This window comes from Lactuca sativa, chromosome 4 (genome assembly GCF_002870075.4).
Source record: "Lactuca sativa cultivar Salinas chromosome 4, Lsat_Salinas_v11, whole genome shotgun sequence".
NCBI classification, from domain to species: Eukaryota; Viridiplantae; Streptophyta; class Magnoliopsida; order Asterales; family Asteraceae; genus Lactuca; species Lactuca sativa.
In genome coordinates, this window is record NC_056626.2 from 178,023,736 (window position 1) to 178,043,222 (window position 19,487).

Here is a 19,487-nt window from a genome sequence, read left to right on the forward strand (position 1 = left end):
CCTAAGCCTTTTAAACATTGCTTATATAACCATACATATACGGGCATGCAATTTATTATAAGTATAACAAAGTTTAAGTAAAAGTATTTGATAAGTAAAAGAGTTTGTAAAGCAGTTTGATAAACAGTTTGAACAATAATAAAATCATTGGTTTTATAGTTATTAATCACATGTGATTGATGTAATAACTATAAGTATTTAACTTGTATTCCCCTCCCCCCCCTAAAAGCATTTAAAACATTTAAAAGTATTTCAAAGGTTAATTAAAGGGGTATGAACTCACTTGTGGTGAGTGGATTTGATTGAAGTGTCGGATACTGTGCTAGGTGGCAAACGAAGACTTGTTCACACGCACGAGCCTAGTTATCATATAATGAGCATATATATAACTAATTAGCCAAATAATAACTAATAAATTAAGTTGGGACACTCTAGAACATGAACACACTTTGTATAAGTGTTATAAGTCCTAAGGGTTGCATCTAAGTTGTCGTGGGACAAGGCTAAAGGGGTTTAAAGTTCCCAAGGGCCTTATACTTGAGTTTACTCTCCATATAACCTCACACACGGAGTTTACGGTTGTAAACTCTTGAGTTTACGGCCGTAAACTCCAAGACTTAATGTCCTTGGTTGTTTTGAGGTGTTAAATGATCCCTAGAAGTATTCTAACTTGGTGGTTTAATCCTTGGACTAGTTTAGGGCATAGAAACACTCCTTTGAGGATTTTATGGCCCCAAGGCCAATTCCTTTGGAGTTTACGGCCGTAAACTCCCTTGGAATGAGTTTTTTGATGCTTTCAAGTCCCTTGCACACGTAGTATAGGTCTTAGACTTTTATCCCAAGCATATGAAGGCCTTAGGCACACTTTGGTGCCTTTGTTTGATGTTCACGGCCGAAGAACCTTATTAGGGCCGTGAACTCACTTTGAAGGGTGTTTTTGATGTGTTTTGGTCCTTGATTTAAGTGGAAACAATTCCTAGCAAAAGTCTAAGGCTTTAGGTGCCTTAAAAGCACCCTTTTGTCCATGATTTTGGAGTTCACGGTCCAAGAACTTCTTGGGCCGTGAACACCTAGATCTTGGTGTTCTTGATTGTTTTCTAGTCTTAAACACACTTATATACAAGCCTAAGTTCGTTACCTAACATGGGGAAAAGACTAAGTAGCATTTAAGCCACATATAGGAGTTTACTCTCCAAGAACGTTCTTGGGCGGTAAACTCCCGAATTTCATAGATTTGCTATGTAATCTATGTTATTAAGCACATAATAAGAATTATAAGACAACTAGAGAAGTGTACTCACGATTTGGGACGAAAAACCGAAGATCCGTGAGAGAGAAATGGCTTTTCTCTAGTTGGAAATGCGAATAATGAATGAATTTGGTTCAGAATTCTATTTATAGTCCTGAGATATTTTTGGCAGAAAATATTTTTATTCCCGAAATGATTTCTAATATAACAGAGTGTTGGAGTAACAGTGTTGCACGAAACCCTAATGCATCCAATCTCCTGATATTTCCTGAAGTGTAAACCCTAGAGTACTCAAACTTATACGGAAAAGTCTGAAAATTAACTGTGACTGTTATAACTTCTATTGAAGTGATATTGTTCGTACAGAATGGAAATTTCGGGTTGTCACATCATCCCCCCGTTAGAAGGAATTTCATCCCGAAATTAGAATTTAAGCAATTAAGAAGTTACAAATAACTAAGCAAAAAGATGAGGGTATTTCAGTTTCATCTGATCCTCACGTTCCCAAGTGAATCCGGTCCTCGCTTGGCGTTCCAGCGAACCTTCACGATCGGGATACGGCTTTGCTTCGTCTGCTTGACCTCACGGTCCATGATCTCTACCAGTTCTTCCACGAAGTTGAGGCTCTCGTTGATCTCGATCTCGTCGATTGTGATTACAAGAGTCTCGTCGGACATACACTTTTTCAAGTTAGATACGTGGAATGTAGAATGTACGTTACGGAGTTCGTCGGGTAGGTTGAGTTTGTAAGCTACGGGGCCGATTCTTGCGAGAATCTCGAAAGGCCCTAGGTACCTCGGATTAAGCTTCCCACACTTACCGAAGCGTATCAAGCCTTTCCAGGGTGAGACTTTGAGAAGGACTCGGTCTCCCACCTGGAATTCCAAAGGTTTCCTTCGCTTATCAGCGTAGCTCTTCTGTCGGTCTCTAGAGGCTTTCAATCGTTCACGGATTTGAACGATTTTCTCCGTCGTTTCCTGAATGATCTCCGGACCAGTGAGAGTACTGTCAGAAGCTTGCCCCCTAGCTAATTGGGTATCACCCACCTCAGCCCAGCACAGAGGGGATCTGCACTTTCGGCCATAGAGGGCTTCAAATGGAGCAGCCTTGATGCTCGTGTGATAACTGTTATTATAAGAAAACTCGACAAGGGGTAAGTGAGTATCCCATGCCTTTCCAAAGTCGATCACACAAGCTCTCAGCATATCTTCCAGTGTTTGGATGGTCCTCTCACTTTATCCGTCGGTCTGTGGATGGTAGGCCGTGCTCATTTCCAGCCTTGTTCCCAGGGAGTGTTGTAGCGATTGCCAAAATCTTGAGGTGAACCTACTATCTCTATCGGAGATAATGGATATAGGTACACCATGTAGTCGTACGATCTCCCTAATGTATGTTCTCGTAAGCTTCTCCATCTTGTCAGTTTCTTTGATAGGCAGGAAGTGTGCAGACTTGGTCAATCTATCGACGATGACCCATATGGTATCAAGTCCACCCGTTGTCTTGGGTAACTTGGTTATGAAATCCATAGTGATCCGCTCCTACTTCCATTCTAGAATCTCTGGTTGTTGTAGTAAACTGGAGGGCTTCTGGTACTCGACCTTAACCTTTGCGCAAGTAAGGCATTTACTTACGAAGGTAGCAATCTCTGCTTTCATATTAGGCCACCAGTATAGCTTTTTAAGATCCAGATACATCTTATCTGAACCTGGGTGGACGGAATACCGAGTGTTGTGTGTTTCGGTCATGACCAAGTCTCGGAAACCACCGTGTTTCGGTGTCCACAACTAATCGCACGTAGGGTTTTTTGGAATTTGCATTTTGTGTTAAGAATTACTCGACTTACCCTTTTGCTTGTCCACCTAGGATCAAGAAACTCGTTTATAGCAAATGCTTTGAAGCCATAAGACAAAGGTGAAATCCAGTACGCCCACTCCCACCAATTTGGAATCCGGATTTTAGGATGTATAAAACCACCCAACATAAATATAAGTAAAAGTACAACAACTCCTCCTGTGTTAGAGATATTCATTGTCTTACAAACCCCAACAATTAGCCTAAACAGCCCAACTGCCACATTCTGGATCAAGAAAACCAACAGAAGATACTTGAAGAACCTGTAAACCAAATTAGTTTACTATATATAAGTATGAAAAAGATTTAGATTGAAATTTACCGTCCACCTATTTTTCATGTATTCATTTAGTCTCTTAACTATTTTATAGACAAGGTTTTGATGAAAATAACAAAAGTAGTTAGTTAATTAATTACCTGCCAGCATCAGGGGCGAGGTCAACACCAAAGTATAAAATCCCACACCACATAATACTCTCAAGCATAGATATAGGAATACGTAGCAAGAAAGCTGGAAGAGTGAAAGCCCATGAAGGGTGGAACATGAGGTCCCTTTGCTTGTAAATTACTGGAAGTCTCATGATTATTAGTGACAGATCAGCAAACCCATTAAACATGTTGATGAGCAGACTGTTCAAAAGTGCCCCTACATAAATCGCACCATCTTGTTCATTCCTGTGGTGCATTGTGGTCCTAAGATATAAAGTTGTGGCAATAAATGCTACAAACACGATTTGTATAGACTTGAAAATGTAAATGAAAGTGTTTCCCTTCATTAGTAGCAACTCTTTATCCCATGAGGCTTTAAGGAGCTCCATTTTGGGGACTAAGTATTTTTCAAAAACTAGAGCAGCGTTATGGCTTTCGCTTTTGTCGTATGGAATTGACAACTCTTTTTTCAGCTTCTCCCCCACATGGAAACACTTTAATTTTTCATTAAATTCACCAACTGGTATATATCTGTATGGTTTTGTTTTATCTGCCCAATATTGTTGTTGGTCCTTCTTAGATGTAACCTAGCACAGAGATACAAAATGTTAAAAAAAAAAATAGATGTAATCAAAAAGGACAATTGTAACACCAGCAAATCCCAATCCTAAATGGGTACAAGGTTGTACTTGTAGGTTTTGGCTAATATTGAATTTATGCGGAGGTCATGCCGAAATTTCAGTAGGAATGATTACCTCTTGCAAGAAGTCAGCAATGCACTTTCTCTCTGGACATATGAATCCACAACTCTCAAAGAACTCAAGAACATTTTCCCGTGGGCCCTGATACACGATCTGGCCCTCGGATAGAAGGATGATGTCATCGAATAGATCGAATGTCTCGGGGGCAGGTTGTAGTAGGGACATGAAGATTGTTGAGTTGGTGAGGTGTACAATTTGCTGCAAGCACTTGACTAGCTGAAATGTAGTGGAACTGTCTAGACCTGTTGATATCTCATCCATAAACAAAGTTTTTGCGGGTCCTACAAGCATCTCACCTGAGTCACGTGTTTATCAATTCAGCACTTTATCCATACAGTAGTTAATGTGAAAAAAAAGAAAAGAAAAGAAATTAACCTGTGGTTACACGCTTCTTTTGTCCTCCGGAGATACCTCGTCTCATTTGATCTCCAACTAATGTGTCACGGCATATATCTAGGCCCAATATCTGTTTTGGTTTAAAAAAGATATAAATATTGTTTGTGTCGTACATCGGCTTGATACAGTTTCTATATAAGTTGACAGTCTGTTGTTTTACCTCAAGGGCTCTTTTGGAGATAGAATTTGGGACTCACATGTATCTAATGACAAATATTTTTGATTTGGGAGTGGAAGGTCTAGATAATAAAGATTCATACTTACTCTTAGAGTGTAGTAAGTAATCAAACTACTCTCATCTGCTTCAATGGCAGTTGCCTTCATGTAAAGATCTACTTCAGCTTCTGGGGTGATACCTGCTTCCTTTTCTCTTCTTGCGAGCTCCGTTAGCAGTTCTGTATTTCATTGTTTGGTTATAAATCATATCTTATTGTTTCAAGAATTGAAATTGATAGTATAACTTTCTCTAAGAGCATACATAGTATGCGCTTTTTCAAGAGCTTATTGGGTTCAATAAGCTATGAAAGTCAAAAAAGCTATTGTGGAAGCTTTTTCACATTGCTTTGTAAATTTACAACCTCAATGGATAAAGATTTTTCATATTTTTAATACTACTTGATTCATTAACTTTACAAATTGATATTGCTATTGTTAGGAATTAACCGAGATTGTTAGTTAATGGTAGTTACCATTATTTATGTTAATTTCTGATATTTATGACTTGTTATTGTAATGGTTTGTGAAGCATTGTGTTGGTTGCAATATGTCCAACCGTCTGATCTGTATGTATATAAAATTATGTATTAGTTAGGCTGTATATACATAATATATATCAATAAGAAGATTAGTTTGGTGTATATTATCTTATCCTTTGTTTGAAACTTTATTTAAGGAGACTCACGCGAATATATATAGTTGTAGTTGTGGAAGAATCATCAAAGGATTTATTTACTTTATCATTAGAAAATCTCTTGGAGATACTTTAACCTCATGAATTTCGTATAAAGAAATTCGATGATGACTCTATAGAAAAAGATTTTCAAGTTTCTACAATAAAAAAATGCAAGGGATATGTATTGCCCTTATCAGAAACGCAGTGCTTTTATAGCCATAAATACGGACACATTACAAAGTATTGCAAGAAACGACAAGAAGATGAAAGAGAGGAGGCTAATTTTATGCATGGGAATGAAGCCAAAGAAGGGGATACAATGTTCATGACAATTGAAGAACTTGAAACTTTAATGGATGATGCATAGTGTAATAATGATGATGATGACCTTGTGACAAGAAATGATGATGCTTCAAGATTAAAGATTCAAGATGATGAATGTTTTTTTGGAAACAATCTAGCTTAAGGGGATATGTTAGGATTAACCCAGATTGTTAAATCTTAGTTGATGGTAGTTACTGTTAGTTAATTATGTTAAATTATGTTATTTATGATTAGTTACTGTTAACTAGATTGACATGTTAATTAGATTGACAGTTATATATAAACATTGTAATGGTTTATGAAGTGTTGTGTTGGTTGGAATATGTCCAACCGCCTTATCAATATGTAAAGGGTCTATGTATTAGTTAGGTTGTATATACATTGTACATATCAATAAGAAGATTAGTTTGGTGTATATTATCTTATCCTTTGTTTGAAACTTTACCTTTATCCAAAACAACTATGACCCATAAATAACTTTTGTGAATAAGAGCCCACATTATGGATGTCTATTAAGGTTTTTGGTTTGATGTTATGTTGATGACGTTATAAAAAAAAGTTTATTTAAAAAAAAATTCCTAATATAGATGATTAAAGGGCTCATTTGGAGAGAAAATCCAAGGCTCCGTTTAGTTATGGAAACCTATTTTTGGTTTTCAATTTTTTAAAAAATGAAATGAGTTTATATTTTAAGTTGTAAGTAGAAAATTTTGAAAAACGTGTTTCGCTAAACTAATTGAGTAAACCTTTTTTCATTAGAAAATTAAACAATGTGTTTGGATGCAGTTTTTGTTATTTCAAATAATTCAATATTAAACCTATTTGAACACTTACACCCGTCCACCCTCCACACCCAACCATACGCACACCCAAACCCACCCCACTTATACCTCACACCTATCCACCCTACCTTTGTAAGTCACAAATTTCCATGATTTGTTGAATTTTATCTTTGGATCTATGAGTATCTTGTGTTTTGGGTCCATTTTATGATGTTTTGGTCCCAAAACTGTTGTGTTCTTGGAGTAGAGAAACGAAAAGAAGTTGATGAAAAAGAGCCAGAAAAATTTGGGTGTTGTCCATTCGAATGACACCATGGCGTACACTATGAGAGTGTAATGTGTTGTTTGAAGGAATACATATGGCCTTTCTACAAAGACTTGTTTAAAAAGGGTAAGTTTGTAATGAAGTATATATATATATATATATATATATATATATATATATATATATATATATATATATATATATATATATATATATATATATATATATGTGTGTGTGTGTGTGTGTGTGTGTGTGTGTGTGTGTTCAAAATTTTGCTTACTTGCACCATGGCATATGGTAATGAGGAGTATATTTCAGTTGCTCATTCATAATAAAAGATTGTTCTTTCTGCGGCAACAACCAACTACACTGTTTGGGAATTGTTTATACCTATAAAAATTACAGCAACGTACATGGCTCCAGTTGTTCTATTCAGATCAGTTCTGTTGGACCTCAAAATTTATAAAATCAAGAATAGGTTTTATAAGTTTTAGAATATTTTATAAATATTTTTACATTATATTATATATATTAACATTTTTTATTTGTAACTAATAAACCAAAAGAAAAAGATGATAAATTTTTTTTATTGAAAAACTCATTTAGTCAAGCTTGTAAAAGCACAAGCATACTTTGCAATAACTTATTTAAATTTCTTCAACCTATTTGACACAAATAAAAACCTTATAATAATGGATGCTATTATAACGCCTATGTGTTTATATTATTGATTTTAAAAGAAGAAAAGACTCACGCTTTTTCGCCGATTTTCTAGAATACAGTCCTAACCAGTGCACAAAACAAAGTAAAGAAGAAACGAACAAGGTTATAATCGATATTTAGCCGGTAACTCCACCATATCTTCCATAATAGCAACCAAATTACATTATTTTACCATTAATAGAAATGTGTAAGAAAAAAGTACAGTTTCCATGATCCACATTTATTGCAAAATATAAGTATGTTGCTATTATGGGTATAAAAAACTACATTAGTATTATTGGTAAAAAAAATGTTAGTATGTTGCCATTATGGCTAAGAAATAAAGCATATGATTATATTGCTAAAGGGTAGCAAGATTGAAATAGGTTGCTATTTCTCGCAATTTGCCTTATTACTTCTCTCTTACTAACCTAATTTTTTTTCTATTATAGTTTGTGATGAACAATTAATTGTTTCAAGATACTATCAAATGGAAATCATTCACCTAATAAAGACACTTTATATGAAAAAATATTTATATTTATGGCATAAAGTTGTTAGTTATTTGTTTGATTTTTCACATATATCATGGTGATTTTGTAGAGGCAATTAGAATCATTGGGTGCATAAAGGGTAGGTGTAGAGGACATGCTTAAAGATATGAAGAGGAGGGTATTTATTAATGATTTTTAATTTGCTTGAAAAATATATACAGACTACTTTGATTTGGCTTTTCACAGATAATGGAAACCATTCTCCTGTTTCTATTATCGTCTTACTTAATCAACTTCTGAAATTGTTGTAATCTTTTGCTTCTATCTTTTGTATGACTAAACAACCACTTATATATTATCTGTATTCATTATCAATAAAATCTAGCTTCATTCGGTCCACAATGAAGTGTGGTTTTCCTCTAATTTACAAAAATATTATTGCGTTGCGGTTTTCCTTTAGTTTACAATCATATCACGGAGCACTTATTGTTATACTTGATCTCAAAATCCCAATTTGTAAAAGTATAAAATCCTAAGCGTGAATCCAATCACCCAAGGAATATGCTATAAACAGAGTTCAATAGAAAAAGAGACTTATCGAAAGATATTTGTTTGATAGATCAAACAAAAGATTCAACAAAAGAGATATCAGGAGATAAAGAATGTCATCGGAGGCTTGGATTGCTGCCGATAGGAGAAGGTTTTTGATGGCTGCAGAAGGGAGGAACTCGTCAGAGGCTTGGTCTCAGTAGAGCTATACGCTAGGGAAGAAAGTGGGTCTAAAACCGCACCGGTCTACCCAGACTCGGAAAACCTGAAACCCAAAATTGATGGATTATAAGAACCAAGAACCAGCCGGTATACGGTAACCACTTCCGGTTTGGTTCTGGGTATCAAGCCGGGTATAATGGGTATGAACCAGTTGGAACCGGAAATTGATTATTGGTACCGGATTCGTGTATTAGACCTGGAAATAATCGGAAACCCGAATTTTTGGAACAAAAGGAAAAAAAAATGTTGTAACCCATAATACTTGTTAATAACAAGAAAGGAGAGCATTACTCGACAAGTTACAAAATCTTTACTCATAGGGATTACCACATCTCGTGCAAAGGAATGATCTATAAAAAAATGTTATAATTTTTTTTGATATCTAATTTTTGGAGGGTTGTAAGTGACTCAATACATATGTAAATAAGGTGTTTCTAGACTCTAACTATTGCCAAACAGTGAACTACAATTTTTTTTTTTTTTTTTAAAATCAGCCTGAACTGACTTATAACGAAGGAAATATGACAGTTTAAAGCTAATTAAAAATTCAGCAACAATGTTGTAACAGAAACAAAACATAACTGGTATCTAATTTATGGAGGGTTGTAAGTGACTCAATACACATGCAAATAAGGTGTTTCTAGAGTCTATAACTTTTTCCAATCAGTGAACTACAATTAAAAAAAATCATCCGGAACAGACTCATAACAAAGATAATATGGCAGTTTAAAGCTAACTAAAAACTTAGCAACAATGCAAAAAACAAAAAAAATAAAAAGAAATTATGGAATAGAATAAGAATTTTTTTAGAACTGAATCAATAGGCATATTTTTTGATAACCCTTCAATTTCCGGTTCCTTGGCCAACTAAATCGGTTGTCGGTCCATTAAACCTGGTTCCAGTTTTCTTATAAATCCGGTTCTAAAACCCAGAATACCTGGACCGTTGGATCTGTACCCGGAATATCCGGAACCCGGATACGAGTAATTTTTAGACCCATTACCCAAACCGTTTAAGCATTATTCGATTCTGGTTCAATTACGGTCCGGTTTTCTGATTTTATAACTCATCCCTAGTATACGCAATGTTCACATGAAAGAGAAAACATATGCTTTTTTCTTTTAGGGTTATATAGACAAATATGGAACTTTCCTAAAATAGAATGGTTCAGAGACTGTTTTCCGTTGAATGATCAAGAGGCTACTTAATCATTCATAGGTTAACTTTAATGTAACCAAACATGTTAAATGCTGAAAAGTTAAGAGGCTACCTCTTAATTGAATCATTTAAAGGCTTATCAAATATCCCCTATTCATATCATGCAATGACCATAGCAAAAAAAAAGTATACATGTTAAAGCTCTTAACATTAATTTAGGCATGCTAAAACTAATAAATAATTTGAAGCACACGAGCACTATAAGAAAAAGGGGTATCAAAGACTGAAAAATCAATCTGAGATGGTTAATAATCGGGCATCCGATAGGGCTTAGAAGTCTTCAAAGAGTTTGAATTGGGCTTGTACTTTCGGTTGTAGGCATGTAGCTAAGGATGGCGGTTTTTGCTATTGTGGAAAAAATAAAGAAAGAGGTAATGTAACAGACTCACTTCTTTTATTTTAAATTTACATCGTAATGAAAGAGTATTCAAAATTATGATATCTGTAAGATCAAATTTCTGGTGAAGGTGATGAGACAAACATATTCTGCCATGTAAGGGTGAGAAAGCCGGTTGGATTGGCAGCATGAAAACTCACATGTTTAAGGACCCTGACATGATGTATAATAATGTTCATAATCTATTTTGAACAAATCTAATAGTTGGTCACCCATCTTTAACATTAACCCGCATTCAGGGTGTCACATAGAATCCGTTGTAGGTTTGCTACAATTCAAACTTGTAAATTACAGAATAATTTACACACTGATAGTAGAATCTATTGTACTTTCTATCTCATTTGGAAGTTCAAAGTCCTGAGGAAGGTGGCATATAGGAACGCGAAGAACACACAAAAACCAATTAAAACTGCAGCAACAGGACCCATGAAATCCAATTCAAAACCATAGTAGTCTTTAATATACGATGTGAGGAGTGGGCCCTGTTCCATCCCAGGCACCATGATTGTGTCAGTTGAATCATGATACTGAGAAACAATGCATCCGTACACAGTCCACGCCATGGGGCAAATCCAGTAGTACCACACCCACCATCTAGGAATTTTCTATAATTTCAAGAATTCAACAATGGGTCACTACTCACTAGCAAACATGAAACAAAAGAATACTAGAATGAGGGGCTTTTTTTTCCCATTGCATTGTATGGGTAACCATGTTTGTCCGGATAAAGTGTTGTACACATAAGGTGCTTTTCTTTTCTAGATTGAAAAACTAGTCAGAATGAGAGTACATGACATTTTACGGTTACATTCTAATTAACTAAAAAATTGTAATATTCATCAATGTTAACATTATAGGAGTTGAGAGGAAAAAATGACAAATAGGTAGAGGGTTGGTCTCTTAATACATTAAGCCAATTTTTTTTGGCTTAACCCATTAAATCATTCTGTCCAGATTAAGGAAAAAAAAGCCATATATAGCTATCTAGATTACGTACTCAACCCTTTAAGCACACTAAGTAGGAAAAACAACACATGAGTTGATTTAAAGGGAAGATGACTTACGGGTTGTGGGATATAAAACCCAGAGAAGATATTAAAAAGTAGGTAGAAACCAGCTGCGAATATGGCTGCTATTTGCTCGTTTGGCGTGATGGAAACAGTCATCATTCCATAGTATGTAAAATAAAGGAACGAAAAGAAGTTGATGAAAAAAAACCAGAAGAATTTGGGTGCTGTCCATTCGAATGACACCATGGCGTACACTATGAGAGTGTAATATGTTGTTTGAAGGAATACATATGGTATCTCCACAAACACCTGTTTAAAGACAAGAAAGGGTAAGTTTGTAATTAAGTAAATTTTGTAAAAATTCTGTTACCTGTGCCATGGCGTATGGTAACGAAGAGTACATCCCAGCAGCTCTTTCGCGATAAAAAACTATTCTTTCTGTGGCAACAACCGGCTGCACCGTTTGGCAATTGCTTACACCAATAAAAAATACAGCAGAATACATCGCTCCAATGGTTGTGCTGAGATCATTGCTGCTCGACCTGAAATTTATAAAGATATATAATGGAGGGAAAAATGGTCATTTCACAAAGAAAAAGTAAAAAAAGAAGAAGAAGAAGAAGAAGAAGCAAAGACTCACTTTTTGCTGCCAACTTTCCAGAATACAGTTCCAACCATGAGTGCACAAAGCAAAGTGAAGAAGAAACGAACAAGGTTATAATCGGGATTTTTCCAATAACTCCGCCACATTTTCCATAAACAAGACGTGAATTGTCCCCACATAGATTGAGCATATTGTGTTTCAAAGTGAAGATCTTCAACACCTAGTGGAGGTACACTCAACTCCTTCACCATAGCCTTGTTCCTCCTGTTGATGATTTTATATGATTATAATATTAAATCACTACTTTTGATCACCAAAAGGTAACAGGATATGGGGGATAAGTCATGTATGGGTAAAGTGAGTGAATCTGATGTTTATATGGATAAAATGTTCTATAGATAAGGTCTGATTCTATTCTACATTCAGAATGAGATTAAATGACCATTTTATCTTTGCACTAAAAAAACTACACATTATACATTAACTTTAACAATATTCATCAATTTTAATGGGAGAGGGGTTGGAGGAGAAAGAAGGGCATGCAGGTAAAGCCGTAAAGGTTTAGTGTCGTAATTCATTAAGCCAGATGTGTTTTTTGGCTTAACCCATTAAGTCTTTTGGTCAAGATTAAGCAAAAAAGAAAACAAACATGTATAGTTGTCCGGATTAAATGCTTAACCCATTAATCAATCTCATTAACACTAGAAAAGGGTTAGTGAATATCAAAACAAACTTGTAAAATCTTATACATATTTTCCAAAATATTTAATTTCGACTCTCCGACTCTATTTCCTAGGTTTCCACGAAATCGAATTTGGAATAATCCAAGAAATCAATATCCCGATTTAAGGCCAAATCAGAGATAAAAAAAAACACAAAATAATTTGTTTTATGTTCTTTGAGACAAGAAACTTCCAGAAAACATTAAGGAAAAAAAAAAAACATCCCTTCAGAGAAAAAGTGAGAGGTGTGATGAATGACGTTTTGAGAATACCCCTTAGTCTTACTGTTGTAAAGGCGATGCACTGTAGTGGTCAGCAAAGTCAATGCCCAGTCGTATTTCTGCAACACCAGAGCTGACTTCCAACATCCATGTTGCTGGATTGTATTTGTCAGGGATCTTTTGAACCCCATCAACTTCCTGTAAAACAGTTTATTTTAAGTAGAATTAACATTTTGTGATTATAGTTTGTATGTAAAATACCTCAAAGTGGTCAATGACGTTTTGAGAATGCCTTCCTAGTGATCCCGCATAGATAACTTTTCCTCCTCTTTTCAGTAGCATCAACTCATCAAAGGATTCAAAGATATCAATACTAGGCTGATGAATGGTGCAAACAACTGTTCTTCCTGTGTCCACTGTGTTTCTTACAGCTCTCATAACAATGGCAGCTGCTCTTGCATCAAGTCCAGAAGTTGGTTCATCCATGAAAATAATTGAAGGATTTGCAACAAGCTCCACTCCGATTGTTAACCTCTTTCTCTGTTCTGTTGACAAACCACTAACTCCTGGAAGTCCCACTATTGCATCCTTGATATTGTCTAGTTCAACTAGCTCCATCACTTCACGCACAAAAATCTGAATGCAAGAAAAAAGGTCAGAGGCCTTTATTTCTCTTTAATATCTTGCTTATTTCATCTTTATGTTGTTACCGTTTTGTCTTCTTTGCTGATTTGTTTTGGGAGACGGAGGAAAGCAGAGTAGATTAAAGATTCTTGAACAGTGATTGTGGGAGAATGGATATCCGTTTGCTCACAATATCCAGAGATTCTTGCAAATGTTTCTTGTTTTTTAGGGAATCCTGATATTCTTATGTCTCCTTCGATATAACCACCTGTTTTTCTTCCTGCTAAAACGTCCATCAATGTAGTTTTTCCAGCTCCACTTACTCCCATCAATGCAGTTAAAACTCCAGGCCTAAATGCACCAGTTACATCAGAAAGTAATTGCAATCTCTTTTCTGTCACCCCATCTTCTCTCATTTCCTGTATAGCCAACAAATGATCGTTAACTTCTTAGTTCCTAGATAAAGATTTAATTAACATTAACATGCATGCCAAACAAGGACGTATAAATATGAAGATATAAGCAATAGAACAGAAAGTAACAAGCAGATGCAAACAATAGAGCTGAAAGTAACAAATATGTAAATATGCAAATACAAGTAATAAAACAATAAAGCAATAGAGCATAAATTAAGAAACATGTACATATGTAGTTACAAACAATAGTGGAATAGAGCAGAAAGTAACAAGTAGATAAAATCAACAGAGCCAGAAGTAAGAAGGTGTACATATGCAAATACTAATAACGAAAGTAAGAGGGATAAATGCTAGTAGCAACACAAATTAAAGTAGAAATGAACTTACATGAGGCATATCAACAAAATAGTTGATATTGTCAAATGACATGGCGTATGGAGTAAACTGAAGAACCATGCCCTTCTTAGTATCAGAAGTGCCTCTAGGATGTGATATTGGTTCTAGGTTGGTATGCTGACTACCTTCCATGGCTGCAGCTTCTTCCTTGGAGATAATTGCTTGTGGCTTTCCAGGGGCTAGTTAGTCAATAGAAGAATCATGAAGGTTAGTTAGGTAGCGTTTGGTGGTGGGACTAGGTGGGACAAAACTAGATTGGACAGAACTGGACTGGACTGGCCAAAACTAGACTGAACTCGTTATATAGCGTTTGGCAACACTGGAACAATACGGAAACTGGAAATGGTTTTTTTGTCATTTTGGCTTTTGTCCCATTGTGTTCTATGGTTTTGGATGGGACTAAATTTTGGAGAAATAGTCCCATTGGACTTGGTCAACAACTAACTTTGTCCCAGTCCCGTCCGTGCCAAACGCTCAGTGATAGGACCTTGTTCTGTTCTGTCCCGTCCTGTTCTGCATACAATCATCTTTAGGGGTATCCGTGGAAACTTATACCTTCTAAATACATGAGAGCAATGGTAAAAAGAATATTGAACAGAAGCACAAAACCAAGAAGAGCAGCAGCACCAATCCAGTAATGGCTTTCTTTAGTTGGGATGTCAAGGTTATTTAGCACGGCGTACCCCATGTTGGTTGAATTGTCTGAGCTCTGCCAAAATGTGAAATATATATATATATATATATATATATATATATATATATATATATATATATATATATATATATATATATATATATATATATATATATATATGCCCTTAAGGATACCCAAATTCATCGTACCACGTCGTTTTGTATCATATAATATAATATAATTGTCCAATGTTCTTATAATTTAACTTCTAACCTGATTTACTTCCATGATTTTTATAAATTACACATTTATCTTCTTCTTACATAATTTGTATTTTCAACTACAATATATATAGCCTAGTAGGTGGTCGGCAAAAGATATGATGTAAGAGGAAGATAATAGTGAAATTTCGAAAAATCTTGAAATTAAATCAAGTTAGGGTTGAAGTTTAAGAACATTATAATGAATATATCAAACAAAACGACGTATATGGTGCGTTTGGCTACTTAAGCTTATATATCCTTAAATTTATATTTACTTTTCCCATATATATATATATATATATATATATATATATATATATATATATATATATATATATATATATATATATATATATATATATATAAAGTTGAACTTTGTCTATGGCATTGGAAGTTTTTTCTGGTACATATAATTTTGATATTTATATAATTATGACTATAAATATGACGGGCTATTACATGTTAACCGTTTTGAATGCATATATGGTATTCCAAAATGGATACTAATTTTCTTGTACACCTAGGATCCTGTCCCTGAATAAAAGAAAAATATTTACTTATCCATTATGATTGACACATCATCATTTTACTTACTATACAACTCTATATTAATTTTTCTTACAATGCATTAAACTCAATATAGTTCAATGGAATATATATATTTAATAGTAAAAAGGTTTTTTTCCCATTAAAAGGTTCAATGACCATTGGACTCTATATCCATTAAATGCCAATATGGCATCCGACGAATGTCAATTAGGCATGCCACCATATTTAACTCTCTCATTTAACTATGCATTGTGGATGCTCTAAGTACTAATAATAAACAATCAACATTTTTTATAATTATTAACTAAAAAATAATAAATATAGGTGAGATGTGCAAAAAAGATGGTATATGAAACACATGTTTCATTTTGTTCTTAGACCCTAAATGTACAAAAAAAACAAATTAACGACCATCCAAAATTCAATTTTTTCCGGAAACATAAAGGTGTGTTTGGTTGTGTAAAATTCTCTAATTTTAATGTATTTTTTTTCCATGACAAGTGGATTTGAAAATATGTTTGGTTTGATATTTTCTAAAAGTTTTCACAAAAAAAAGAAAGAATTTTTCATTTTCGAAAATTACAAAGAACTTAGCAAACTGATACTTCTTGTTTTCGATACTTTTTCAATTCCAATTTTTTCTAAAACACAAACACAAACAGCATCATTCCCACGTGTCCCCACAGGCGAACACCCCACCTCACCCCGGCCTCACCAACACCCCCACACCCAACAATTACAAACCCAAGAGAACTGAAAACAGTTTTCCACAACTAAACCCACCTAGGGTTTTTTGGAATTTGCATTTTGTGTTAAGAATTATTTGACTTACCCTTTTGCTTGTCCACCGAGGATCACGAAACTCGTTTATAGCAAAGGCTTTGAAGCCATAAGACAGAGGTGAAATCCAGTATGCCCACTCCCACCAATTTGGAATCCGGGTTTTAGGAAGTATAAAACCACCCAACAGAAATATAAGTAAAAGTACAACAGCTCCTCCTGTGTTAGAAATATTCATTGTCTTACAAACCCCAGCAATTAGCCTAAACAGCCCCGCTGCCACATTCTGGATCAAGAAAACCAACAGAAGATGCTTGAAGAACCTGTAAACCAAATTAGTTTACTATATATAAGTATGAAAAAGATTTAGATTGAAACTTACCTTCCACCTATTTTTCATGTATTCATTTAGTCTCTTAACTTTTTTGTAGACAAGGTTTTGATGAAAATAACAAAAGTAGTTAGTTAATTAATTACCTGCCAGCATCAGGGGCGAGATCAACACCAAAGTATAAAATCCCACACCACATAATACTCTCCACTATAGATATAGGAATACGTAGCAAGAAAGCTGGAAGAGTGAAAGCCCATGAAGGGTGGAACATGAGGTCCCTTTGCTTGTAAATTACTGGAAGTCTCATGATGATTAGTGACAGATCAGCAAACCCATTAAACATGTTGATGAGCAGACTATTCAAAAGTGCCCCTACGTAAATCACACCATCTTGTTCGTTTCTGTGGTGCATTGTGGTCCTAAGATACAAAGTTGTGGCAATAAATGCTACAAACACGATTTGTATAGACTTGAAAATGTAAATGAAAGCGTTTCTCTTCATTAGTAGCAACTCTTTATCCCATGAGGCTTTAAGGAGCTCCATTTTGGGGACTAAGTATTTTTGGAAGACTAAAGCAGCTTTATGGCTTTCGTTTTTGTCGTATGGAATTGACAACTCACTTTTCAGCTTCTCCCCCACATGGAAACACTTGAATTTTTCATTAAATTCACTAACTGGTATATATCTGTATGGTTTTCTTTTATCTGCCCAATATTGTTGTTGGTCTTTCTTAGATGTAACCTAGCACAGAGATACAAAATGTTAAAAAAAAAAAAATAGATGTAGTCAAACACGACAATTGTAACACCTGCAAATCCCGATCCTAAATGGGTACAAGGTTTTACATGTTTTGGATAATATTGTTAAATTTATGTGGAGGTCATCCCGAAATTTCAGTAGGATTGTTTACCTCTTGCAAGAAGTCAGCAATGCCCTTTCTCTCTGGACATATGAATCCACAACTCTCAAAGAACTCGAGAACATTTTCCCGTGGGCCCTGATACACGATCTGGCCCTCGGATAGTAGGATGATGTCATCGAATAGATCGAATGTCTCGGGGGCAGGTTGTAGTAGGGACATGAAGATTGTTGAGTCGGTGAGGTGTACAATTTGTTGCAAGCACTTGACTATCTGAAATGTAGTGGAACTGTCTAGACCTGTTGATATCTCGTCCATAAACAAAGTTTTTGCGGGTCCCACAAGCATCTCACCTGAATCCGGTATTTATTTATCCGCACTTTATCCATAAAGTAGTTAATGTGAAAAAAAGAAAAGAAAAGAAATTAACCTGTGGTTACACGCTTCTTTTGTCCTCCGGAGATACCCCGTCTCATTTGATCTCCAACTAATGTGTCACGGCATATATCTAGGCCCAATATCTGTTTTGGTTTAAAAAAGATGTAAATATTGTTTGTGTCGTACATCGGCTTGATACAGTTTCTATATAAGTTGATAGTTTCTATATAAGTTGACAGTCTGTTGTTTTACCTCAAGGGCTCTTTTGGAGATAGAATTTGGGACTCACATGTATCTAATGACAAATATTTTTGATTTGGGAGTGGAAGGTCTAGATAATAAAGATTCATACTTACTCTTAGAGTGTAGTAAGTAATCAAACTACTCTCATCTGCTTCAATGGCAGTTGCCTTCATGTAAAGATCTACTTCAGCTTCTGGGGTGATACCTGCTTCCTTTTCTCTTCTTGCGAGCTCCGTTAGCAGTTCTGTATTTCATTGTTTGGTTATAAATCATATCTTATTGTTTCAAGAATTGAAATTGATAGTATAACTATCTCTAAGAGCATACATAGTATGCGCTTTTTCAAGAGCTTATTGGGTTCAATAAGCTATGAAAGTCAAAAAAGCTATTGTGGAAGCTTTTTCACATTGCTTTGTAAATTTACAACCTCAATGGATAAAGATTTTTCATATTTTTAATACTACTTGATTCATTAACTTTACAAATTGATATTGCTATTGTTAGGAATTAACCGAGATTGTTAGTTAATGGTAGTTACCGTTAGTTATGTTAATTTCTGATATTTATGACTTGTTATTGTAATGGTTTGTGAAGCATTGTGTTGGTTGCAATATGTCCAACCGTCTGATCTGTATGTATATAAAATTATGTATTAGTTAGGCTGTATATACATAATATATATCAATAAGAAGATTAGTTTGGTGTATATTATCTTATCCTTTGTTTGAAACTTTATCTAAGGAGACTCACGCGAATATATATAGTTGTAGTTGTGGAAGAATCATCAAAGGATTTATTTACTTTATCATTAGAAAATCTCTTGGAGATACTTTAACCTCATGAATTTCGTATAAAGAAATTCGATGATGACTCTATAGAAAAAGATTTTCAAGTTTCTACAATAAAAAAATGCAAGGGATA

At 34.9% G+C, this 19,487-nt stretch overlaps 2 protein-coding genes across 4 annotated transcripts in view; both read right to left on the reverse strand.

The window, feature by feature from the left end:
* Positions 1 to 3,303: 3,303 nt before the first annotated feature.
* LOC122197373 (ABC transporter G family member 35-like) lies at positions 3,304 to 5,235 on the reverse strand. Its single transcript, XM_042901235.2, has 6 exons — positions 4,951 to 5,235; positions 4,666 to 4,756; positions 4,285 to 4,586; positions 3,518 to 4,116; positions 3,423 to 3,429; positions 3,304 to 3,363 (listed from the first exon to the last, which is right to left on the reverse strand). The coding sequence occupies exons 1-6, from the start codon at positions 5,008 to 5,010 to the stop codon at positions 3,304 to 3,306; spliced, it is 1,119 nt and encodes a 372-aa protein (XP_042757169.2). The 5' UTR covers positions 5,011 to 5,235.
* Positions 5,236 to 10,696: 5,461 nt separating this feature from the next.
* The window catches only part of LOC111907936 (ABC transporter G family member 35), a 15,949-nt gene continuing 7,158 nt past the window's right edge, over positions 10,697 to 19,487 (reverse strand). For 2 of the 3 annotated variants that reach the window (XM_023903745.3, XM_023903747.3), the window contains exons 4-17: positions 18,680 to 18,810; positions 18,376 to 18,466; positions 17,997 to 18,298; positions 17,229 to 17,827; positions 16,804 to 17,074; positions 15,081 to 15,234; positions 14,517 to 14,704; positions 13,800 to 14,132; positions 13,351 to 13,725; positions 13,154 to 13,287; positions 12,183 to 12,410; positions 11,913 to 12,084; positions 11,597 to 11,851; positions 10,697 to 11,137 (exon numbers count right to left, since the gene is read on the reverse strand). In XM_023903745.3, coding sequence (XP_023759513.1) covers positions 10,865 to 11,137; positions 11,597 to 11,851; positions 11,913 to 12,084; positions 12,183 to 12,410; positions 13,154 to 13,287; positions 13,351 to 13,725; positions 13,800 to 14,132; positions 14,517 to 14,704; positions 15,081 to 15,234; positions 16,804 to 17,074; positions 17,229 to 17,827; positions 17,997 to 18,298; positions 18,376 to 18,466; positions 18,680 to 18,810 — 3,506 coding nt within the window. In that variant the 3' untranslated portion in view covers positions 10,697 to 10,864. Of the gene's footprint in view, positions 11,138 to 11,596; positions 11,852 to 11,912; positions 12,085 to 12,182; positions 12,411 to 13,140; positions 13,288 to 13,350; positions 13,726 to 13,799; positions 14,133 to 14,516; positions 14,705 to 15,080; positions 15,235 to 16,803; positions 17,075 to 17,228; positions 17,828 to 17,996; positions 18,299 to 18,375; positions 18,467 to 18,679; positions 18,811 to 19,487 lie in introns of those variants that run through there. The other variant, XM_023903746.3, reaches the window with a different exon arrangement.